Source organism: Telopea speciosissima, chromosome 2 (genome assembly GCF_018873765.1).
Source record: "Telopea speciosissima isolate NSW1024214 ecotype Mountain lineage chromosome 2, Tspe_v1, whole genome shotgun sequence".
NCBI classification, from domain to species: Eukaryota; Viridiplantae; Streptophyta; class Magnoliopsida; order Proteales; family Proteaceae; genus Telopea; species Telopea speciosissima.
Window position 1 is genome coordinate 83788561 of NC_057917.1, and position 22087 is coordinate 83810647.

Here is a 22087-nt window from a genome sequence, read left to right on the forward strand (position 1 = left end):
GTTCATTTGAAGAAGGCATACAAGATGAGTTATGTTTGTATGGACCCGATGGCTGAAAGACACTGCAGTGCTACAACAGGAAGCAGCTTTTACTTCTTGACCATGCCTTCTCATTGCTTCTGTTAGGAAGTAACTTATCCATGGCTGCTAAAGGAAGGAAGAAAAGAATGTCTCTCATTTCGATTATTATAGTCATACAAATTGAATCAAGTAACATTAAACACATTGTTCCATTGCGACCTGGTAGTCACAAGTTCGAATTGGGAAACAGCCTCTCTGCAAAGCGAGGGTAAGGCTGCTTACATATCTGCCCCTCCCCAGACCCCACAGTGGTGGGAGCCTCGTGCACAGGGTATGCCCTTTTTAACATTATACAAGAGTCCAAGACTGCTGAATTACATACCCTTTCACCAAAGATAGCAGTTCACAGAAATCAGACTTCCAAGATCAGGTCCAATGTCTACCCAAAACAGACAGCTGAACTCCCTCAAGTTTTGTAGGCTATGCATTCTTTCTAATTCCCATCTCGAGATACAATTAGCCAATTCTCTCCCCGAGTTAACTAGGGCCACCAACTTGGTCACTGAATTTCTGAAGCCATGGTACCAAGGGAAACAATAGCAGAATCAGCTAGTTTCTCACTGTTTTCATCTGACTTGTCTTGTTGCTATGGAGTTATTCCTGGGACATGAGGAACAGGCGGCTTAGGCTTTTTTGTTTTCTCAATCAACACAGCTTGGGTCAGAAGGACCACTCCCGCAACTGAGGCTGCATTTTGAAGTGCACATCTTAAAACTCGACATGGATCAACCACACCCGCGTCAAGAAGATCTTCGTATTTGTCTGTCATTGCATTGTACCCAATGTTCCAGTTAGAAGCCCTAAGCTTCTCTACAACAACAGATCCTTCAACTCCAGCATTTCTTGCGATTGATGTCGCTGGGACAAGAAGTGCCTGAAAATAATCATTATACAAATATTTTAGCCTCCATAATAAAATAAGGGCCTTTAACAACCTTTCTTTCAATAAGTATTGATTAGAAAAGTACAACAATTCAAGTACAAGAAAATAATTGAAGGGATGGAGGACCAATGCCTCCACATGAAATTTGAACCCCCCAAAAAAGGAACAAAATAAGAATAAGAAAAAGTAAAAGCACAATCTTTTCAAAAAGCTTCACTCATCAATAGAAACAAATGGGGCTGGGAGGAGGGGGGATACCTATTGACACTGGCTCTGTCCAGTTCTTAGAAAGGTTTCACGAAATATAATGCACAAAAGGGGGAAAATAAAAACAAACAAAAAGTGGTAAACAGGAAAAGAAGAACAATCTTTTCCGAAGGCTTGTCCCATACCCAGGAGATGCAGTAGCTCTTAAGCAATCCTTCCAAGCCTTTGTCTATGCGGTCATATGATATGCCTTCCCTTACATGACTTTAAACCCCTTCTAAAGATCTTTTCTGAAACAAGATATCACTATCTATAGCATAGCAACCACATACAGAAAAAGTGGTAAAAGGCAACAATAGGTAATAACACACTGAAGAGATGGGTCTGATATTTCTGATTAAGGTATCTCCTACATTCAAGTAATAGCCCAAACTAAATATTCTAACCATCAGGCCAATTCTGTAGGTTTAAAAAATGTGGGAGTGTGGGTAGATATACATTAGTGTGATGCTTCAGAAAAACCAAGTCTATTTTCTGTATGTTAAGTTATTGAGGATTGTCGCTTTCCTCTCATGCTTTCCAACTCCAATCCTTAAATTTCCCTCTGTACAAGGTATTCAGGATTGTACACAATAGAGTTGATTTTTGGAGCTGTCAAGTCACACAATTATGGCTTGGAGATAGGATTAGTTCAGAAATCCCTGCTTTTGCACAATACGTCCAGCAGCGATTCCATGTTGTGTTACAGAAAAAAATGGTTGTTGCTGTCATTTGACATAACATGTTATGAATTCATATCCATCTGTATCAAATAACCAGGATATGTCCCAGGGTTGAAGGTTCCTGGTTTGACTAATGATTGAATCCATAAATTTACTTTTCTCTCAAATAAGATGGGAACATATAGAAGTTAAGAGACCCTTAAATCTGTTCCCACTAGATTGTTATGCCTGAAAACAACTAAATAACCAAAGTCAATGAAATATCTTCCACGAACAAAGTGAAGGAACAAAAGATACCTTAGCGACAATGTCAGCACCAATCTTCTCTTCTGGATCTTCAATCAAATCTTTTATGACAGGAATTTGCTCTGAGAGATGTATATAGGTTGCTCCACCACCAGGTACTATACCTTCATCCATGGCAGCAAACGTGGCATTCTTTGCATCCTCAATTCTCAGCTTCCGATCTTCAAGTTCAGTCTCAGTATGTGCTCCCACCTAAATCCCACACATAATTAAATTAAGAATCAACATCAATATCTCAAGAGAATAAAGGAGTTGGGAGGGTGATTCTTTTCATCATTGCAAGGGTGTGACATTGATATTATACTATGACACAATTACATTCTTAATAAATACAAATAATTAAGCAAAAAACAATTCAAATGAGTAATACATCTTTTGTTTATCCAAGAATTGGGAGAAGATCAGCCAATGAAATATAACAGATGATATGAAATCCAAGGAAAGAGGTTCTTGGAACGAACAGAAATTTTTACTCCTCTCGCATAGGGTTTTTTATTCATTTTTTTAGGAGAGAAAAAATTAATAAAAAACCCCATATGAGGGGGCATGGGAAATGCTGTTTGGTTCAGAGACACTTTCCCAAAATTCCATTAGGCCCTGTTTGTTTTGTTCCAAAATTTCCCCCGCAGATGATGTTTTAAATGAACATTTTACACCATGTATACTTTTTCATACTTTCCGATCACACTTTTTGCATTTTACATCAAAACATTTAGGGGAAAATCGAATTTTACAGGAAAATTTTCCTTTTCCACCTTTTTACATGGAGACAAACGCAGCCTTATTTTTAAGCATAAAAGGATAAATTACTACATTGAAATAATTATCTGAAAATCAAATGAAAAAATCACTGAAAATAAAATTGTATCTTAATCTAATTAAATTAAGATCTTCTTTGACCATATTTATTAAATTTTCTGTCATCTATAAAAAAATCTAGTTTAATATTGGGAATATCTTGTCTAATCACTTCTCAGTTTCATTTACAATTCTGATAACTACTTATATATCTATAAATAATTCGCATGGACCCAGGGGAATAGTCAGATTTTGGGCATCTCAAACATTTTTTTTGGTTTCAAAGGATTGCATCTGAAACAGTTCTTATGTGATTACATGCAGCACCAGGTTACAATAAGCAGCCTCAGGCTGGCAGCATAAAGTGTATCTAGTGAAGCTAAACTTGAGCTTAATTTCTGTGACAACTCTTGCAACCAGAGAGAATTTTAATATTGTAGAAGAATTTCAGACCTTGATTACAGCCACTCCACTGGAGAGTTTCGCAATTCTTTCAGAGAGCTTCCTTGACAGGTACGCACTATCAGTGTTAGCAAGATCCTTCTTTATCTGCAAGATTCGTGCCTGAATTTCAGCTTTAGTGCTAGGGTGAGCAACAATAGTTGTTGAACTACTTGTAATAGTTATCTTTTGTGCAACACCAAGCTGGTCAGAGGTTGCTCCTTCAAGAGTCAGGCCCAGGTCTCCAGCAAGAAAATCAGCCCCTGTTTGTTATTGTTTGATGTTAGTACAGAAAACAAGCAGGGATTGGATTGAGATAGTAGCAAAGAAGTTCAGACATGTGGTAGCATCCTTGATTCAAATTTTTCCAGATGAAAAAATTGATAGGACTACAGAGATATACTGGACCAAAATTGACTCATTCGACGATGATGGCAATATGAATCAGTAAATTCCATCTCATTGGATTGCTAAGCAAACACAAAAATAAAATCTAAGGTATCGATCAGTTAGAGCAGAACACAAATACAAAGAACATTGTGGTACAGTCAATCTGCATGCAGAATAGTTGTCTAGAAATTCTATGAATATCCAACCGGGGAAATCTTCCAGAGCAAATATTGTCCTAATTAAATGATCCAAGTTATCAGGCTCTATAATTTTTTTTTGTCAGAAAATTTACCATGCTTTCAGCTTCCAAAGCAAATGACAGTAACACATTCAGTGTAGATCATCCTCGCCCCTCCCCTTCCGCCCCAGAACACTTATCCCATCGAAAGGGCTTCTTATGGCAGCAAACACCTCTTAAGACAGGAGTAAAAGGCCAAATGAAATAAAGGAAAACAGGGTGGCTTGTATAGAAAAGTATGAAAGTGGGGGTTTTCCTTTCCATTTTACCATGTGAGAGTAATATGTAATCTCATCAGCTCAGAGACGGAGACCAGCAAATTTCAAATCTGTCTCTCGACTCTCTCCAAACCTCACCCTATCATTCTTTGAGATCTTGGCTGATTTCTCTCCCAACTCCACCTTCATTGTATCTCATTCACTAGATTCATCTGTCCTTTGGTATTAGGGCAAAATCTCTTCTGCAGTATCCAACCCAACTACTCTTTGTTAGGCATGATGAAGACAGCAAACTTAAGAGCATCTTCTGTTTCTTGAAAGCGCAACACAAAACCCCTGGGTTTGGTCCAATCAACAGGCGAGTGATGATGTAAATTTTTCAAAAGGGTCTATTCAGCTGAAATTTTCAACTTTGATAACAAGAGGAGAAGGGGTAGTGGAGGATACCAGTTCCCTGAATGAGCAATATTGGCTATACATTAAAGGCTGGTGTATCGTTTGTTCAATAATCCCTTTTGTTACAGTTGACATATCATTTGGATCTTCTGAAATCACATCCAAAAACTAATCTCTGTGAAAGAGGATTACCCTTGATGGGGCAAATCCAAGAATAGGTCTAATTTATACACCAAAATGGCAACCCATCAGAACATATATAACTGCTCGTTAAACCTACAACTCAAACTAAGATACCAAGAAGAACCCTATAACTCCCAGATTGCAAATCACTTACATTTCCAAGCAATGGAGGGCAACCTTAGACTTGGATAAAAATTATCTAGGAGAGTTCTAGTGTTCTCCACCCAGTCCTCAAACTCAGAGAGTGAACGCCCTGGTGGAAACCCCATATCTGATCCTCACAGGGAAAACCAAGTTCAACAAAGACACTGGAATTGCAGAAACCAAGCAAATCGGGTTCTCATCTTCGACCCAGGATCTCCAAATTGCCCTTTAACTTGAGATTTGACCCCCTTTTGCTGGGTTTTGACTGTTTAAGTGGATTGACCACATTTACGCCAAACTTAAACGATCCCTGTAAGAGGTCCATGAATAAAATTGTAAAACAGAATGTGTGTAATCAGAAGTGCACACTCAAGGATGATCCATATTGATGCCCAAAGAAAATACAGAAAAATGTTTAAGAAATAAAAACATGTGATATGCCCATTAACTCTTCCAGTTTTAGTATTGTCCTAATAAAACAAATGTTGAATGTTATGCACCCAAATGAAAAAGAAGCACATTCAACTCAAAGGAAAATGGAGGCAAACCTGCCTCTGCTACTTTGTTATCACAACCAGCAGGGGGAAAAAGTCCACTCCATTTGGAAAAAAGGTAGCAGCGGCTGCCTTGCTCCCATCTACCAGAAGAAGAAAAGGCAAAACAGGGATAACACACCTCGAGTGAATCACAATAATGGAAATAAGTAGAGCTCTCAGTGACAATGTTTATAAAAACAAACCACACTGCTGGCCAAACGATTCAATGGTCAAACCATGAAGCAAAAACAGTCAGAAAAAATCTTCCATACAGAACTAGTCATTATAGGACAGCAGGTGGACTAGTCCATGGGAAGGTTGCTTCCTATCATCTTAGCAGTTGTGAATCAATTAGCTAAATCTGTTTGCTTATTAAATTTTAAAAGAATACAGACAGGTTAGCTAGACCATTGGGTTGATCTACATGGTTTTTGACCATGCCAATGGCTTCTGGAGGTTGAAAGTTTTGAGGTGTTTGTACGACAGTAACCAGGGACCATCATGATTGTATTGGTCCCACCATCTAGTCCAGTCTGGTTTCCAAGCAAAATTGCTCATTACAGCTAGCTTTACACTACATTCCGTAAGACAAACAGAAAAGACGAGAGATTAAACATCAAATCTTATAAATCCACTTTATCTGCTCAAGAAAGAATATATTAATAGTTGAGATAAAAAAATTCAATTATTATTGCTTTTGTTTTAGATATACTTTTATATTAGTCACGCATCAATCCCCAAACCCCGGATACCCCTCACTGACTGAGCTCCCTCTGTAGCCTCAACTACATCATACATATGTCACTCACGTCACGTAGTCATGTTTGACAACACTGCTGCAACTCTGTACTTAATTGTAATCTTGTAAATAATTTTACTAGGTGCTATCAATGCTATCAAAATGATGTTACTTACCCTCAGCTAAGTGATAAAAATGTTTTTATGCTGTCTCTCTTGGTGCTTCTCTTTCTTTCCTCAGAGAGAGAGAGAGAGAGATGAATACAAAAACTTTTTTGTGTCGTAGTGTGTAACAAAGTTTTCATGTATGACAGATTCAAATAAACCCTAGCCCTAATGGGTAATGGGCCGAAAAGAGTTTCGCAAGAATCCAAAATTAGAAAAATGCAGCAATCTTTGCCCCGGATGAGGGTAGGGGGACCTTAGAACTGACCAAATAGTTGTGAATACATGCCTGAAACTTCAATACCAATTCGTTTGAGATGAAACTTTATGGACTAATAGAAGACTCAAAATGCAAATCAAATTATAAAAGATTGGCTAGAATTAGCAAACTGTAGGTGGGTCAAACAGTCAAGCCAATCAAGCTGCGTTGTCCCCTTCAGTTTTAGAAAAGCAGTCTACTTCAGAACCCTGTAATAGTTTGACCAGAGAGTAAAAATTTTGGTTTACAAGAAGCCATATAAATCAAAACACCCGAACCGCAGATCAATTCAAGAAATGTAGGTATCTTTTGCGAGTTCCATGAGAACAGAATACCAAATTATAGCATTCCCACCCTGTTTAAATGCCAATATGTGTATAACTTCAACAAAACTTAAGTGTGAAACCATGATATTCTGGAATGTGGTTGCCCTAGACATGTGATCGTTCCTCATTGATTTCAGTAGCTGCAAAAGTCAGTACAAGTTATCTATACCTAGGTAGAGAAGGCATTACAATGTCCCAAGCAACAGTCAACAACAATAATGATAGAATAACAACAACTGGAAACGAAACTAAGAAGTTCCTTTTGGAATCTCAACTCATCTCATTACATTATCGAGTAACCTATGCATTACAACTCTCCTGTGATGGCAATTTATAAGTTTCAAATCTTAAATGATTAGAAATTAAATAAAATATAAAGCAATGTAAATCATACCAGTCATCACCCTCTATTTATTCCTAACTTGACAGAACCTTGACCTCCAACAAAAGTAACTTTCTAACTAATTCAACTTGCATACAGGATTACACTTATTAAACATTTCTAAGCAGGAAAAAAAAAACTGATTGCACTTGTATTGGTCCCACCAGACTCTAGACTCGAGTTCAATTTCAAGGCAACAACACTTTGCCATGTGGGAAAAATAAATCCCTCTCTCTTGTTGTGTTTAACCTCAGTAGTCAATATTTTGATGTATGGGTAAAAGTAAACTGCATGGTGAGCCAAACAGTTGAATTGCCCCCAGTATTTGACATGGAACCTATCTAGAAGGGCTATATAATAATCATCCATTCATGTAACTCAAATCAAGGGGCCACCCACAATAGAAAGACATGTAGTGCACCCACAAAATTCTCTCTATAAGTTAATCAAGGAAGATTCTCCTGCAGTCTTAGTTTTCAACAATCACTCCAATTATCTGCTAGGGAGAGTTTCAGTAGAAATTTTCAAGTAGTCTAAAGTTCACTTGAGGTGTGATTAAATAGGAGAAAAGGAAATTCACAGCTGTCATAAAACAGTCCAATAAAAACATTAAACTTGTTTCCGAAACATCCAGACCTGTCCACTAGGAGTTCCTTCTAGAACCATTAAATCAAAACAATATTTTTAAGTCAAGCCTTTAAAAGGAAACAACTGAAGTTAACCCTAGATCCTTCCATGGAGGCCTATTTTGGTTCAGCTATCTTCCTTTAATTTTCTGACAAAAAGCATTTAAGTCTTTGACTTTCAGGATAGTCCCTTGAGTACACCTTATTCTAGTCCTTTACTGCCCTAAAATGCAACCACCTCACCATCTGAAGAACCTAAATTCCAGCTAACTTTTTTCCTGCTAATAGTGCCTCTTCAAACATCATTCTGTAGATTTTAGTGTGAGATCCTGTCCAGAGACTAATACTCAATCACAAAATATCACAGATTTTCCAAAATACACACAACAGCAAGCATTCAAGAGGGACAAAAGAGAAGAAAACTGCTGAAAGTTAAGATCATTCACTTTGTGAAAAATCTGAACATCTGAGTGCAGTTTGCCTACTATAATGATAGAAGCATGCAGATTTACCTGTCATAAGAGCAATATCTTGCAGAAGAGCTTTCTTTCCTTCTCCAAATCCCGGACATTTAACAGCAGCAACATTGATTATACCTTGCAACTTGTTCATGACCAATGTTTCCAGAATTTCCATTGATATATCCTCGGCAATAATTAATAGTGGAACACTGAGCTGAGTTGTCTTCTCAAGTAAAGGAATTATCTCTTTGATTCTTGAAATCTTTTGATCAGTTACTAGAACCTTAGCATTCTCAAACTCAACAATTGATTTATCCTGGTTTGTAATAAACTGGGGAGACATGTAACCCTTGTCAATCTGTAAAGAAAGAATCGCATTAACAAATTTGAAAAGATGAGGGAGTAAAAGGGAATTCAAACATTAGGTACTGCGAGTCAGTGCCAGCACACCACAAGTATGAGAAGGATGGTCTACACACAGCATGATTGTATATGAAGTACATATATGGCAGTGGAACTGACAAATCAATGTGTCTCACAAAGCAGATCAGCAATGAGATCAATGATACTAAAAAGTCAAGCTACACATTCCTTTGGATGTTACCAAGAAAACATAATCAATGATTAAAAAATTATTCAACAGAAGACAGTTAGTAAAATTCTAGCTGAAAATAAAAACAAACCAGTTATACAACCCTGTACATCCCACAAGTACCCTTAAAATGCTTACCAACTATTACTTGGATATCTTTTTCAGTTATATCATGAATAAAGTTTTCAAACAAGATCCAGAAAATTACTTTCATTCCTTCTTCAACCACAATGGTAGTTTCACAAGATGAGGACGATTCAATGGAGATTACTCCATCAGGCCCAATCTTGTCTATAGCATCGGCCATTAAGTTCCCAATGAAGTCATCATTTCCAGCAGAAATTGAGGCCACAGCTGAAAGAAGAAAAATCAATACTTTCTTCAACCTAAATGACGCCATTCAGGAAAGGAAGAAAGGGGGGGGGGGGAAGAGAGAGAGAGATGAGACATTATATAAAGAGAAGCATGACCTTTGATATCTTCCCTCCCCTTTATAGGGATGCATTTAGTCTTCAGGACCTTGACCAGTTCCTTCACAGTTTTATCAATTCCTTTCTTCAGAGAAACAGGGCTAGCCCCAGAAGCAACAGCCAATAGACCAGACTTTATCATTTCTCGAGCCAAAATGATTGCAGTTGTTGTACCATCACCTGCTGTATCATTTGTCTTTCGTGCAACCTATAATTATGGCGGTTTAAATGTACAAAATTAATTTATTTACAACACGAAGAGTACACACAGAAAACACAGAAACTAACTACAAGGTAGACACACATAACCTCTTGAATAAGCATTGCTCCTATATTCTCAATTGCATCCGGAAGCTCAATACTCTGAGCAACTGTTACCCCATCATTAACTACTTTTACAGATCCAGGCTCATCCAGAACAACGTTTAGTCCTGACAGTCATGCGGCAAACCAATTTAATCATTTCTGGAAGTGGCATTCAGAGAGGACTGTATTTCAAACTTTAATGAATCCAGATACCACAGCATGCTAAAAGAACAGATGATATAGCATTCATTTACCTCAGGAAAATAATCGAGTACTGTTCTCTGCCAAAACTTTATTCAAAGAACCATTTAGACTAAGTAGAAAGTCCTACTAGACAAAGTCCCCATCCCTTATCCCTTATAAACATAAACCTATGTATTTGTCACAAGTATAAATATCAGAATGTTATGCAAGTAATAGTATAACTATCAGATGGCACAGGTAATTATAATCAGAACCATATTAAAACAACATCAAGTAAAATAACAAGCCAATAACTTATTCAACAAGTAGTTCGGTAAATAAAGTAACTTGGTTAAAAGTGCAGCACAACCTACATAAAGCTAAAACTGCAACCAAACATATAATACGAAAAAATGACATATGTACAAAAATGTTATTAGAACTATTTATATGGGGACCCCGATTCCTATGCACCCATGAAAGGAACCTTTTCCCACATGCCCACTTAAAATGCCGACAACTGTCACATGGCAGATAGATGGGCCCCAAATTTTGTGAACAGAGAGTTCACCTAGGTCCCTGCTCACATGTCAAGTTTCAGCCCTATTGGAGTTCTCCACCTGGTGAAATAGAGCTCTGAAAATTCAGGGCTATGGGAGATTGCACAGCAGTGGTTGGAGTACCATAGGCATGCATGAACATACACTAGAATACATGGGCAAGCATAGACATACATAGGGATACATTGGAGGGTATTTAATTGAATTTATTATGAAATTTGAGAAGTGGCTAATCCAAAGCATGACCTCTCTATCCAATGGTTGGAATAGCAACACCAGCTGTCCACATGGCAAAAAAATAATGGACCTGTGGGAATGGGTTCCTACCATTGGTTTGTGGGAACCTATTACATACCTTGATATCAACAACCAGAACCTGTGAAGAAGAAGAAGAAGAGAAAGGAAAGAAGAGGAGAAGAGAGAAGAAGACGATAGGAGAAAAGGAAAATAGTGGACCACGATAGGATTCAGATTCTCCCAATCATGGTCTATCTCCAATACTTATAAAATAAAGCAATTGACTCTTAGTAGGAAACCTACTGAGAGTATAAGTCTAATTACGAGGAAAGTAAATACCTAAAGGAAAAACCACCACTATAACTACTCAGCCTAACAATTGCAACTAAACAGGGACACTCCCCCTCACAATAACAATGAGAAAACACCTCCCGATAGCAGTCTTTAACACTACCCCTTAAGCTGGAGTATATATATATATATCAAAAGGCACCAACTTGGAATAAGAATAAATATTAACAACATAACCAGTCTTGAACATATATAGCAGTCGTAGACGCTAGTGAGAACAAAGAGAACTTCATCTGCAAGCCAAAATATCATAGCAGTAGCAACAACAGTATAAGCCCTTCTCAAGGAAGGCAAGTAATAATCTTCACAAAGAAGACAGATAAAAGAGCAACATAAGCTGCTGCGAACCACTGATAAAAGTGCAGCATAGGTCGCTGAGAACCATTGATTTAAGTGCAACATAGGTCGCTGCACTGATAAAAGTGTAGCATAGGTTGCTGCGAACCACTGATAAAAGTGCAGCATAGGTCGTTGCGAACCACTGATAAAGTACAACATAAGATTGCTGGAAATCATATACCACAACATAAGGTTGTTGGGAACCACTGATAACAGCACAAGGTTGCTGGGAACCACATAAAAGAATCTCGTTGCTGAAAACCACAACTATCTTGATAAGAAAATATGTTACTGATGACTGGGCAGATGATATGAACAAATAACAATAATCTTCAAATAATAGATGATAACTTCAATCTCCACCTCACGTGTAGCACTACACATGGACAAATAATGCAGGGGAGAACACCAAAGAGAACCCATCATCATATGACAGCAATAACCAGCATCACAAAATAACAATAAATTCCATAATCAAAAGCAGCCGCAATAGCATCAATAGCAGCTGTGTGCAATAACTTAATAATCCAAAACCAGAGAGCTTGATGTGTCTCAAATTCTGGTCAAAAGCTCCTTGTAGACAATACCAATAATCCTCAAAATATTGAGTTGATCAAACGGCTGGTATGCACTATAAATATAGCACGCCCACAGAATTAGCAGGTTACCAAGAAACCCAAGAAAAACTAAACCGATCTGGCAGATCTTTTGAGCAAGTGCAGTATCTAGGCAAACAAACTCTACTGCAAAAATTGGTTGTAATCTGACGATTGGATCTTAATATAAAGCAAATGCACATAAATAGTTGGTAGCCAAGAGAACAAATGTAATGGCAGAATTGTACATAAACCGAGTGTTCAGGGGGGGATATTTGGGTTCGCAATAGGCCTACCTGATCCAAACAGAAGTCCAAGCACTAGAGGGGAATGACAAACTTGTAAATAACCAGATTTCACAAGGGCTACTAGTGAAGTTAAAGAATAAAGGATATGCAAGGGTTTTTATTTATTGAGCAGGGGTAGACTTGGAAGCAACTAAAAAGAATGGTAGGGAGTAATAAAGGAGAGAATGAGGGCTATTTTAGAAAGTGAGGGAAATAAGTTAAAGAAGCAAGTATCGTGGAGGAGGGGAAGTCATCCCTAACCTCACGCAATCTGTAACTGGTGGAAGGACCACTTGCTTCAGCAATGACAAAGTAAATCCCTGATGTCTCTGATGGTATTCAGCCTGATTCGCTTATCACTCCATCTGTGGCCCTTGTTAATTCTGTCTCCATCGAAGGCTGCTTGGGCTCATGCTTCTCTGCCTCTCATCAATTACAGGCCCTAGCCCTTTACTCGGCGCCTCCTCTCCCACCTGCCTCTTCCCGGGAACCTAGCCATGGCCGGAAAAGGACTCGCCACCACCCTCGACGCCTCAGAAAACAACCAGCATCTGGATTGCCTCTTGGTTGACCTCAGCGCTCTTTCCCAGTTCCCAAGGTGGGCTCGAATAACGATGCTACTTCTCTGATACCTCGTCCGCTTGAACCATCGGTCCCTGAAGCTCCCCATGGACCATTGGTTCCTCTCCCACAAGATCTGGCTGTGTCGCAAGATATGGCTCTGTCACAGCCATGGTATAAAATCTCGCGAAATATCGGCGATATATCGCGATATTTCGTGAATCTCGACATGACCGAGATACGAAACAATGTCGAAATAAAAAAGTACAATAACTCGTCGATATATCGAGATATTTCGACGATATATCGTGGAACTCACGATATATCGCGAGATATCACGATATATCGCGAGATATTGTAAAGTGACAATAGTGTCACATTCAAACTCCTTATAAATTTCATATTTCGCAGCTCTTGGTCGATATTTCGACCGAGAGCTGCTGAAAATGAAATTTTCTCTCTTCTTCCTCCCTTCCAAGCCTCATTGAAGCTCCTTGTCGCCGGGAAGACGTCGGAGGGTCATCTAAGCTCATCATCCAAGCCTATTTTCATTATTTAAGGTAAATTATATTTCTCTAAAACTATTTTTTTTAAAAAAACTTTGTACAAATGTTGTTGGATGTTGATGATATTAATATATGTTAGACACCGGAGGCCGATCTGACCTCACGGTGTCGAAATTTTTTCCCATATGTATTTTTTTTATTTTTTTTCTGGTTTTAAAAATTCATTTTCCTACAACTAAAATAGGAAATAATTAGGGGTAATATGACTTAGATGGTAATGAATTAAATATATGTTAGACACCAATGGCCGATCTACGGCTTCACAGTGTCGGATTTATTTTTCTGCTCTTAAATAATTCTTTTAATTTTCGAAAATTAAGAAAAATATATAAAAAATTAAAAAAACAGAAATAAATAAGGAAAAATATGAGTTTTAAGTTTAAAAAATAATGAAAAAATATGAAAGTTATTTCTATATGTTTTGAGATGCATTACATGTATATTATGTTTACTAATTCATAGTTTTGTTGTGTTAGGTCAATACTTATATTAACATTATATATAAAAAATTGGTTTTAATTTTGTGAAAAATATTTGACACAGGGGAAAAATATTAAATAACTATACAAGTGTATTAGTAATCTAAAAGTGTCAATTGAAGTGCATCTACATTAAGTTTTTTAATTATTTGTGTTACTTACATTGCAGTAAACAAGTATCATTATGGCGGATCGTGATAGACAACGTGCGAGGGGCAAGCAAAAGGTGGGGGAAAGTAGTCAACAAAGGGGGCGGACGGAACAAAGAGAACAGAGGGAACAAGAGAGACCAACCAGCCAGCATAGGGGTGACATTGCATGGTTACATGGTACTCCCATTGATGGGGATAAGAGAAAATCTATATGTAATTATTGTCACATGCAATTTATGGGAGGTGGGTCCAGTAGACTTAAACAACATCTGACTGGAGGATCTAAAGATGTTGTAGGTTGTCATATGGTCCCTACTGAAGTAGCCAGGGAGATTGGTGATAGTTTGAGGGGAAGAAAGAAGAGGAAGGCTGACAAGCAAAGGATAAGAGAACAACTTGAGGATACAGTGAGGAGTTTGATGGGAGGAGGAAGACGATACAGCTGAATGGTGGGTGTTGTATGGGGAATCGGCTGAAAACTTAAGAAGAATAGCAATTAAAGTCCTTGCCCAAACATGTTCTGCATCTGGTTGTGAGAGGAACTGGAGTACCTTTGCACTCATCCACTCCAAGAGGCGCAACAGATTGGGGTCTCAACGTTTATCTGACATGGTGTATGTGCACTACAACTTGAGGCTGAAACTGCAACACATACGCATGGGACATGAGGGACAGAGGGGCACCATTGATCTAGCTGACATCTTTCAAGTTGACTCAGACGATGAGGACCCTATTGTGGATTGGGTAAGGGATAGAGGTGAGCCAGTGTTGGATGAGGAGGGAGGTAGGCCCGACCCCATGATAACCCGAGATTGGTGCTGATGTGGACGAGTATATGGCCGACGAGGGTCGGATACATGCAAGGAAGCCTCACCCATACCATTCCACCCACTGGTGCAATGTTGCTGATGATGAAGACTGGTCTAAGTCCTCAAATGATGATGATGGTGATGATGGTGATCTTGGTGGTGGTGATGGTGATCTTGGTGGTGGTGATGTTGGTGGTGGTGATCTTGGTGAAGAATATGACGGCATGCGAGAGCGTTATGTGGTAGGCCAGGAGGCCCAGGATTCGGCACTGTAGACCCACTCCGATTCACCTGAGAGAGACACGGTTTGATCATGCCACACAAGATACGGACCACGGAGCACGTGCCCCCACCCCCACCCTCGAGAGGCCCCCTACATACATACAACAAGAAGCGTAGGGGTCGACAAACACAGTTGCAACCTGATCACATGGACATTGATAACCTATCTAGCTCTGTTGGTGGTTTGAGTATGGGTGATAGGGAGGGAGGACCGACCGGGACATTGGCGTGCCCCATCTTTTGACGCACATGCCACTCCATTGGCATCGGATTATGGTGCATCACAACCTTACGGTGGATATGGATATGGATCATCATCATAGGCGAGTTTAGTGGGGTAGGGGACTATGACTACACCCAGTCCCAGGACATCTGGATCATCTTTTGTAGATAACATCTTTGCATACCCTAGCGGACCTAGCTACCAACCTCACCGACCATACATGCACCAATGCCATCGCCTCTTGCGCCGGCGCCAACATCATATCACAGTGGATCATCTTCTTCACGATGGATCGATTGGTAACCCTAGTTTATATCCTAGGATAGGTTACCTACTGATCGTTGATGATTCCATTTACGTGACACTTGTGGATGACTACACTCGTTTCTTCTCCGATTCTATACCGTGGTCCACATATGTCATTCAAACAGAGAGCAATGGACGTCGACTCCAGCGAGGCATGAGTGGGATTGATCCAGGGAGGCACAGCAACTACTATTAGCAGTTTAGCACTTGTAATTTGTAACTTAAGTTGTGATTTCATTAATCTATGTGTATTTAACTATTTATACATTAAGGTCGGCGACCGTATGTCAATCAAGGGTGCAAGCCCAAAACACCAATTTGAATTCACATTTTTACAATTTTATGGTTTAAATGTGTTTATTAAGCTTAAATAAGGCTGTCCATGAAGTTTCAGGCCTAAATATGGCCAAATACCCCCCGAGATGGACCCCCGAAATATTGCAGAAAAAATGCAATATTTCGGGAATATTTCGCGATATCTCGGATATTTCGGATATCTCGGTAGGCCCGAGATACCGATATATCGCGAGATATAGTACTATGGTCACAGCTGCAGTCGCCTCCCCTATCGCAGTCTCAGACGTAGTCAATACCCTAAAAATCTACCCTCCAGCCAATTTGCTGATGGTTCTGTCGTCATCTTTGCTGGTCTCAAGCACAGAATCAGCTGGTCCTCCAAGCTGTCATTGTTCCACTGGGTTTTCTGGCAAACATGGTTCTCTGGCTTCTCTGGCATTGCAGACTGTACACCGCCCTAGCCGAAGAAGTCTCCCTCGAAGGTATCCCCCCTGCTACTCTCTCTGCAACTTGGCACCATCACCCATCTTCCATCCACGCCCTGCAACATTCGATGTCCTCACGCCATCCCCTTTCCCCCTTCTACCTACCCCCTCTCGCTCTTTCTCTCACCCTTCCAACCCTAATCCCCTCTTAACCCTGGTTTTCCCCTTAACCATAGTCATTTACCCCCCCCCCCCATGTGGCCACCTTTATCTAAGTCAACCCAAGCTCTTTCCACCCACGACCCAACCCAAGCCCCGAAGACCCATGACCCTACCCTCATGGCCTCACCGTATCTATCCCCGACCTCACCCAAACACCTATTAACCCTCACATTACCCAGGCCCACGATACCCCCGACCCATCCCAAACACTTATTAACCCTCGCATTACCCAAGCCCCACGATACCCCCGGCCCAACCCAAGCCCTTATCAACCCTCACTTAACCCAGGTCCATGATACCCCCGGCCCAACCCCATCTTTTCCCTTCTCCGGTTGGCTCTGACCATAGCCTTATCCCTAACCCCTTTTGAATCAGAACCACCCTCACCCCCTGAATCAGCACCCCTCACCCTTCCTTCCCCTTTTCGGGCTGGTGAGCCCAGCCTGTCCACAGGGATCCCTCCCCCCCCCTTCCATTATGGCGCCTAGTCTAGTGAGACCCTTATCTCCCCCCCCTTCATTTTGGTTCCCCTTTCCCCTGGGGGCCTAGCCTTGCTCCCATTGACTTGACCCCCATTGCCCTAGTGGCTCCCTCTCAGCGCCTGTTGATTCCCTACTACCATAGGCGATACAAAAGCCTCCCCCCTCTCTAATTTCCCATGTCTTCTAGATTCATTTGGAATGTTAGGGGACTTAATTCCCTGGCTAAGCATGCCGATATTAGGGCTCTTATCAAATCCACCCAGTCTTCCTTCTGTGCCCTTCTTGAAACTCGTGTCCTTTAGGAGAATGCTCCCTACATTGCCTCCTCTGTTGCTCCCTCTTGGTCCTTTCTTTCCATTATGACCATTCCCTTAATGCCCATATCTAGATTTTATGGGACCCCTCCAAAATCAGCATCTATATCTCCTTCTCCTCCCCCCAACTTCTCCACCTTCAGCTCTCCCTCCCCAACTCCTAATTTCCCTTCTCCCTCTCGGTTGTATATGCTTTTAATCGGGTTACTGACCGGCTCACTCTTTGGTCCGATCTGTCCCTCAAGTCCAATATTGGATTGCTCCCTTGGGCTGTGAGAGGCATCTTCAATGTAGTTAGGTTTGGCAATGAGAAAATTGGAGGTCACCCCCTTGACCCCCTCTCTTTCAATGCTTTCAATGACTGTATTGAAGATCTTGGTATCAATGACCTGAGATGGTCAGGCTACCCCCTTAGTTGGCAGAATAGGAGAATTGGCACGGATCAGATTGCTTGTAAAATTGACTGGGTCCTCATCAACGAGGCCTAGCTCTCTCTCTACCCCAATTCTCACACCAATTTCCTCACAAGAATGTCTGACCATAGCCCCTGCCATCTCCTCATTCAACCATACTCCTACTTTGGGCCTAAACCTTTCAAATTTTTTGATATGTGGTCATCCCACTCTAACTTACTCCTCATTGTTCGAGAAGCTTGGACAAACCTGTTCATTATTTCTCCCTTCCTCTCCCCGCTTTTACAAAAAAGCTTCGAGATTCTAAAGAAGCCCTTAAAGCTTGGAATTCGTCCACCTTCGGCAATATTTCTTCCCAGTGGCCTTTTGTCGTACCAATCTCTCCCTTGTCCAATCCCAGCTCCAAACCGACATGCTCAACCCTTTGCTGGCTGAGGAGGAAAAGCGCCTCTCCATAGAGCTCTACTCCCTTTCTTTCCAAGAAGAGAGTTTCTTGCCCCAAAAATCTCGTATCAAATGGCTTGAGCTTGGTGATTCTAATTCAGCCTACTTCCACCGATCCATGAAAGCCCGTTCAAACTCTAATTCCATTCCCATGCTCCTAGCTCGAGATGGTTCCATGCTCACGGCTGTTTAAGGCATTAAGAAGGAAGCCATCTCCTACTTCTCCTCCCTCTTCTGTCCTCCCCCTCGCCCCACCCCTACCCCCATCCCCCCCATCCTTATCAACAAATTTGTTCCCTCCTTGACTCCCTCCAATAGATTCCCTCCGAGGAAGAAATTCTCATAGCGGTTCTTTCCCATAAATCCAATTGGGCTCCAGCCCCTAATGGATTCAGTATGGGGTTCTTCTCAGCCAGTTGGAACATCATTAAGATGACCTTATCAAAGCTATTCGTAGCTTTTTCTCAATCCCAGCCAACTCCCAAAAATAAACCAAACTTTTCTTTGTCTCATCCCAAAGAAAGAGGGAGCCTCCTCCTTTTCTGACTTCAAACCTATCTTCCTCTGCAACCTCTTCTACAAATTCATTGCCAAAATCCTGGCAAATCGACTACAGCTTGTAGTCCTTTCCCTAGTCGGCCCTAATCAATCGACTTTCATTTTCGGTAGAAGCATTGCTGATAATATCCTCCTCTGCTCGGAAATTGTTCGGGATTTTGATCGTAAATCGCATTCCCCAGCCGCCCTCATGAAAATTGATATCCACAAAGCATTTGACTCCCTATGTTGGGATTTCATTTGTAATGTCTTGACCCAAATGTCTTTCCCCCCTGTTTTTGTCCACTGGTCCATTATTGCATCTCCTCCCCTTTCTTCCAGTTCATTGTCAATGGCTCCCCTGCTGGTTTCTTTCCTTCCAAGGTTGGCATCCGTCAAGGCTGCCCCCTCTCTCCTTTCCTCTTCTCCCTTGCTCTTGAGGTCCTCTCTAGAAGTATTCGGGCAAAAACTAACCAACACCTCATCTCCCTCATCCCCAAGTGCAAAGGCATCAACCTTACCCATCTTGCCTTTGCTGATGTCCTCATGATCTTCTCCAAGGCTTCCCCTTTGAGAGCCTCTCTAGTCTCCGAATCAATCTCATGAAGTCCCATATTTTCCTCTTTGGTGTCTCTGATTCGAACAAGGATACCTTCCTCCGCCTAACAAGATTTTCCCTAGGTTCCCTACATGTGAAATACCTTGGCCTTCCTTTGATCCTTCCAGGCTGACCGGTCATCACTGCACCCCTATGCTAGACCTCATCCATAAAAGGCTCCTGCTATTGAACGACAAACTCCTCTCCTTTGCAGGTAGGGTTGAGCTAATCAAATTAGTCCTTCAATCCTCTTACATCTACTGGTGTGGAATCTATAGGCTTCCAAAATCCACCATCAAAGCCATGGAATCTCTCTTCTGCTTCTTCCTTTGGAAAGGAAAAGAATCTTCTAAATTCCTTCATCCGATTAGTTGGGCAGCTACCTGTCTCCCAAAATCTGGAGGTCTCAGTATCTGCAGGATCTGCGACTATAATATTGCTAGCATCCTCAAGCTAATCTGGAAGATCTCCATCCAACAAACATGATTCTAGCTGGGTCAATTGGGTCTACTCCTATCTCCTTAAAAATGACTCCATTTGGACCGTCCCCCATCCCGCAGACCCCTCCTGGGTTTGGAGCAAAATCATTCTCTGTCCCTTAGCCCTTTCTACTACCTCCTCCACGATCGTCAATGGGACTTCTGTCTCCCTTTGGCCCTCTGGCACCCCCTTGGAGTCCTTTACAATATCATAGGTACCCGTTCGATTTATTCCTCTGGTATTCTTAAATCTGCCCCCCCTCTCCACAACCATCTCCCCCTAAGCTCTTGGTCTCCCCCCGCCCCTTTCCCCCCCTCCCCCCATCCCCTCTCGCTCGGACAAGGTCATTTGGCTCCCCTCCCCTAATGGGGTTTTTAGCTCCACCTCAGCTTGGGACTTTGTCAGACACCATGCCCCCCTATCCCCTGGTCTAACTTAGTTTGGTTCAAAGGCCACATCCTCTGCCATAGCTATAATGTTTGGAGAACACTTAACCTTTGCCTCCCCACCCAATCATTTCTCCTCCACCGCCACATCCCTGTCTCCCCCTCCTGTGTTCTTTGCTGGAATGGCAATGAGGACATCAACCACCTTAGCTCAAACTATTTGGAAGAAAGCTTAGACTTCATTTGGCACTGTAGTAGGAGAACTCTTCCCTTCGGCAAAGAGTGACTTTGGTTGGGTAGGGTTTTTTCGGGTAGTACAATCTGTGATATCGCCGGCAAGCTTGTGTTTGGGGCTACTATATCTCACATTTGGATGGAGTGGAATCTCCGAAGATGTACCTTCAATTCTCGCTCTATAGATATGATTTGGAAAGCCATCTTCTTCGATGTTGGCTCTAAGCTCTATATGCTTCCCCATGGATCTCTTGTTGATACCCCAAGGAACAGGCATATTGTTGTGTCCTGGGGTTTCGATGTTTCTCTTCTTCGGTCTCATGGCCCGCCTTCTTAGGGTTTGAGCCTTGTATATTCTCCCCCCCCCTCTTCTCTCTTCCCCTCCTTTGGGGTTTTTGGTAATGATATTTTATTTACAAAAAAAAATAAAAAAAATTCAGAGAAGTCGTCAATGTTTACACAACCTCCTCCCCCAGATCGAGCTCCTCTCGTATGAGCCCAGCGGGCAGGGAGTGTCCGGTGAGGCATCCAACAGCCCTGGGCTGCTATACCCGCCGGCCCCACACAGGCGCACATCCCCATGCACCCAACAGCCCAGCATTGTTGGATGCCTCACCAGACACTCCCTGGGCGTTGGGCTCACAGGAGAGGAGCCGAATCCCCTCCCCCGCCCAAAAATAAATAAAAATCATTGATTATTTTCTTTTGTTAATTGATGGGTAAGCTGCCCTTGAGTCCGCAATCTTATTTCTACCATACACAAATGTAAACTCATCTTACTGCTTATCAGATTACCTAACGAACCCAAGCTTAGACGTAAACTCATCTTACTGCTTAGCAAAATTTCATCTTTCAGATAACCCAAGAACTCACAAGCTGTACCCAGAATACTACATTCACAGAGAAAGAGAACCGACATACCTTTTGGTCCCAACGTAACCGAAACAGCATCAGCTAGCTTATCTACCCCAACTAGCAAAGCCTCTCTGCAATTTCTATCAAAAGATATCCTCTTTGGCCCAGCTCTTAAAGTAAAAATCCTTCCCATTTGTGGACTTCTCGAAAACCAGTTGAACCTTTTCGTTCCACTAAATTTCTGCAGCAGCGAACATGGTTTTAAAAAGGCATATTCTGAAATAAGAAAAAAGCCATTCATATTTCACAGGGGTAAAACAAGAGAACTCCATTAAAAGAGAAAGAAAAGAGTTTTAATTTACAGTAATAAAGGAAACTCTTTGAGGGAAGAAACATGAAGAAGAAAATGTGAGAGACATTCTCAGTTGCTGCCTTCTTTCGAGTATACTCTTAAAGGATTCTGTGTGAGAGGGAAGCTTCTCCTTCTTAAAGTATGCTATTTAAAGTCGTACGTGCATATTTATCCTTTGATCAGAACCGTTCAAGCTTGTGGGTCACCATTTTGGTCATTTGATCATTACGGTCCAACCAATTGATCATT

General features: G+C 41.2%; 1 protein-coding gene across 1 annotated transcript; it reads right to left on the reverse strand.

Annotated features, from left to right (window-relative positions):
* Positions 1-36: 36 nt before the first annotated feature.
* LOC122650192 (ruBisCO large subunit-binding protein subunit alpha) lies at positions 37-21947 on the reverse strand. The gene is made up of 10 exons (XM_043843518.1): positions 21849-21947; positions 21553-21727; positions 9872-9993; positions 9563-9770; positions 9301-9446; positions 8552-8858; positions 3451-3701; positions 2191-2391; positions 404-955; positions 37-147 (listed from the first exon to the last, which is right to left on the reverse strand). Exons 1-9 carry the CDS (start codon positions 21903-21905, stop codon positions 668-670), a joined length of 1755 nt encoding a protein of 584 aa, XP_043699453.1. The 5' UTR covers positions 21906-21947; the 3' UTR covers positions 37-147; positions 404-667.
* Between the last annotated feature and the right edge of the window lie 140 nt (positions 21948-22087).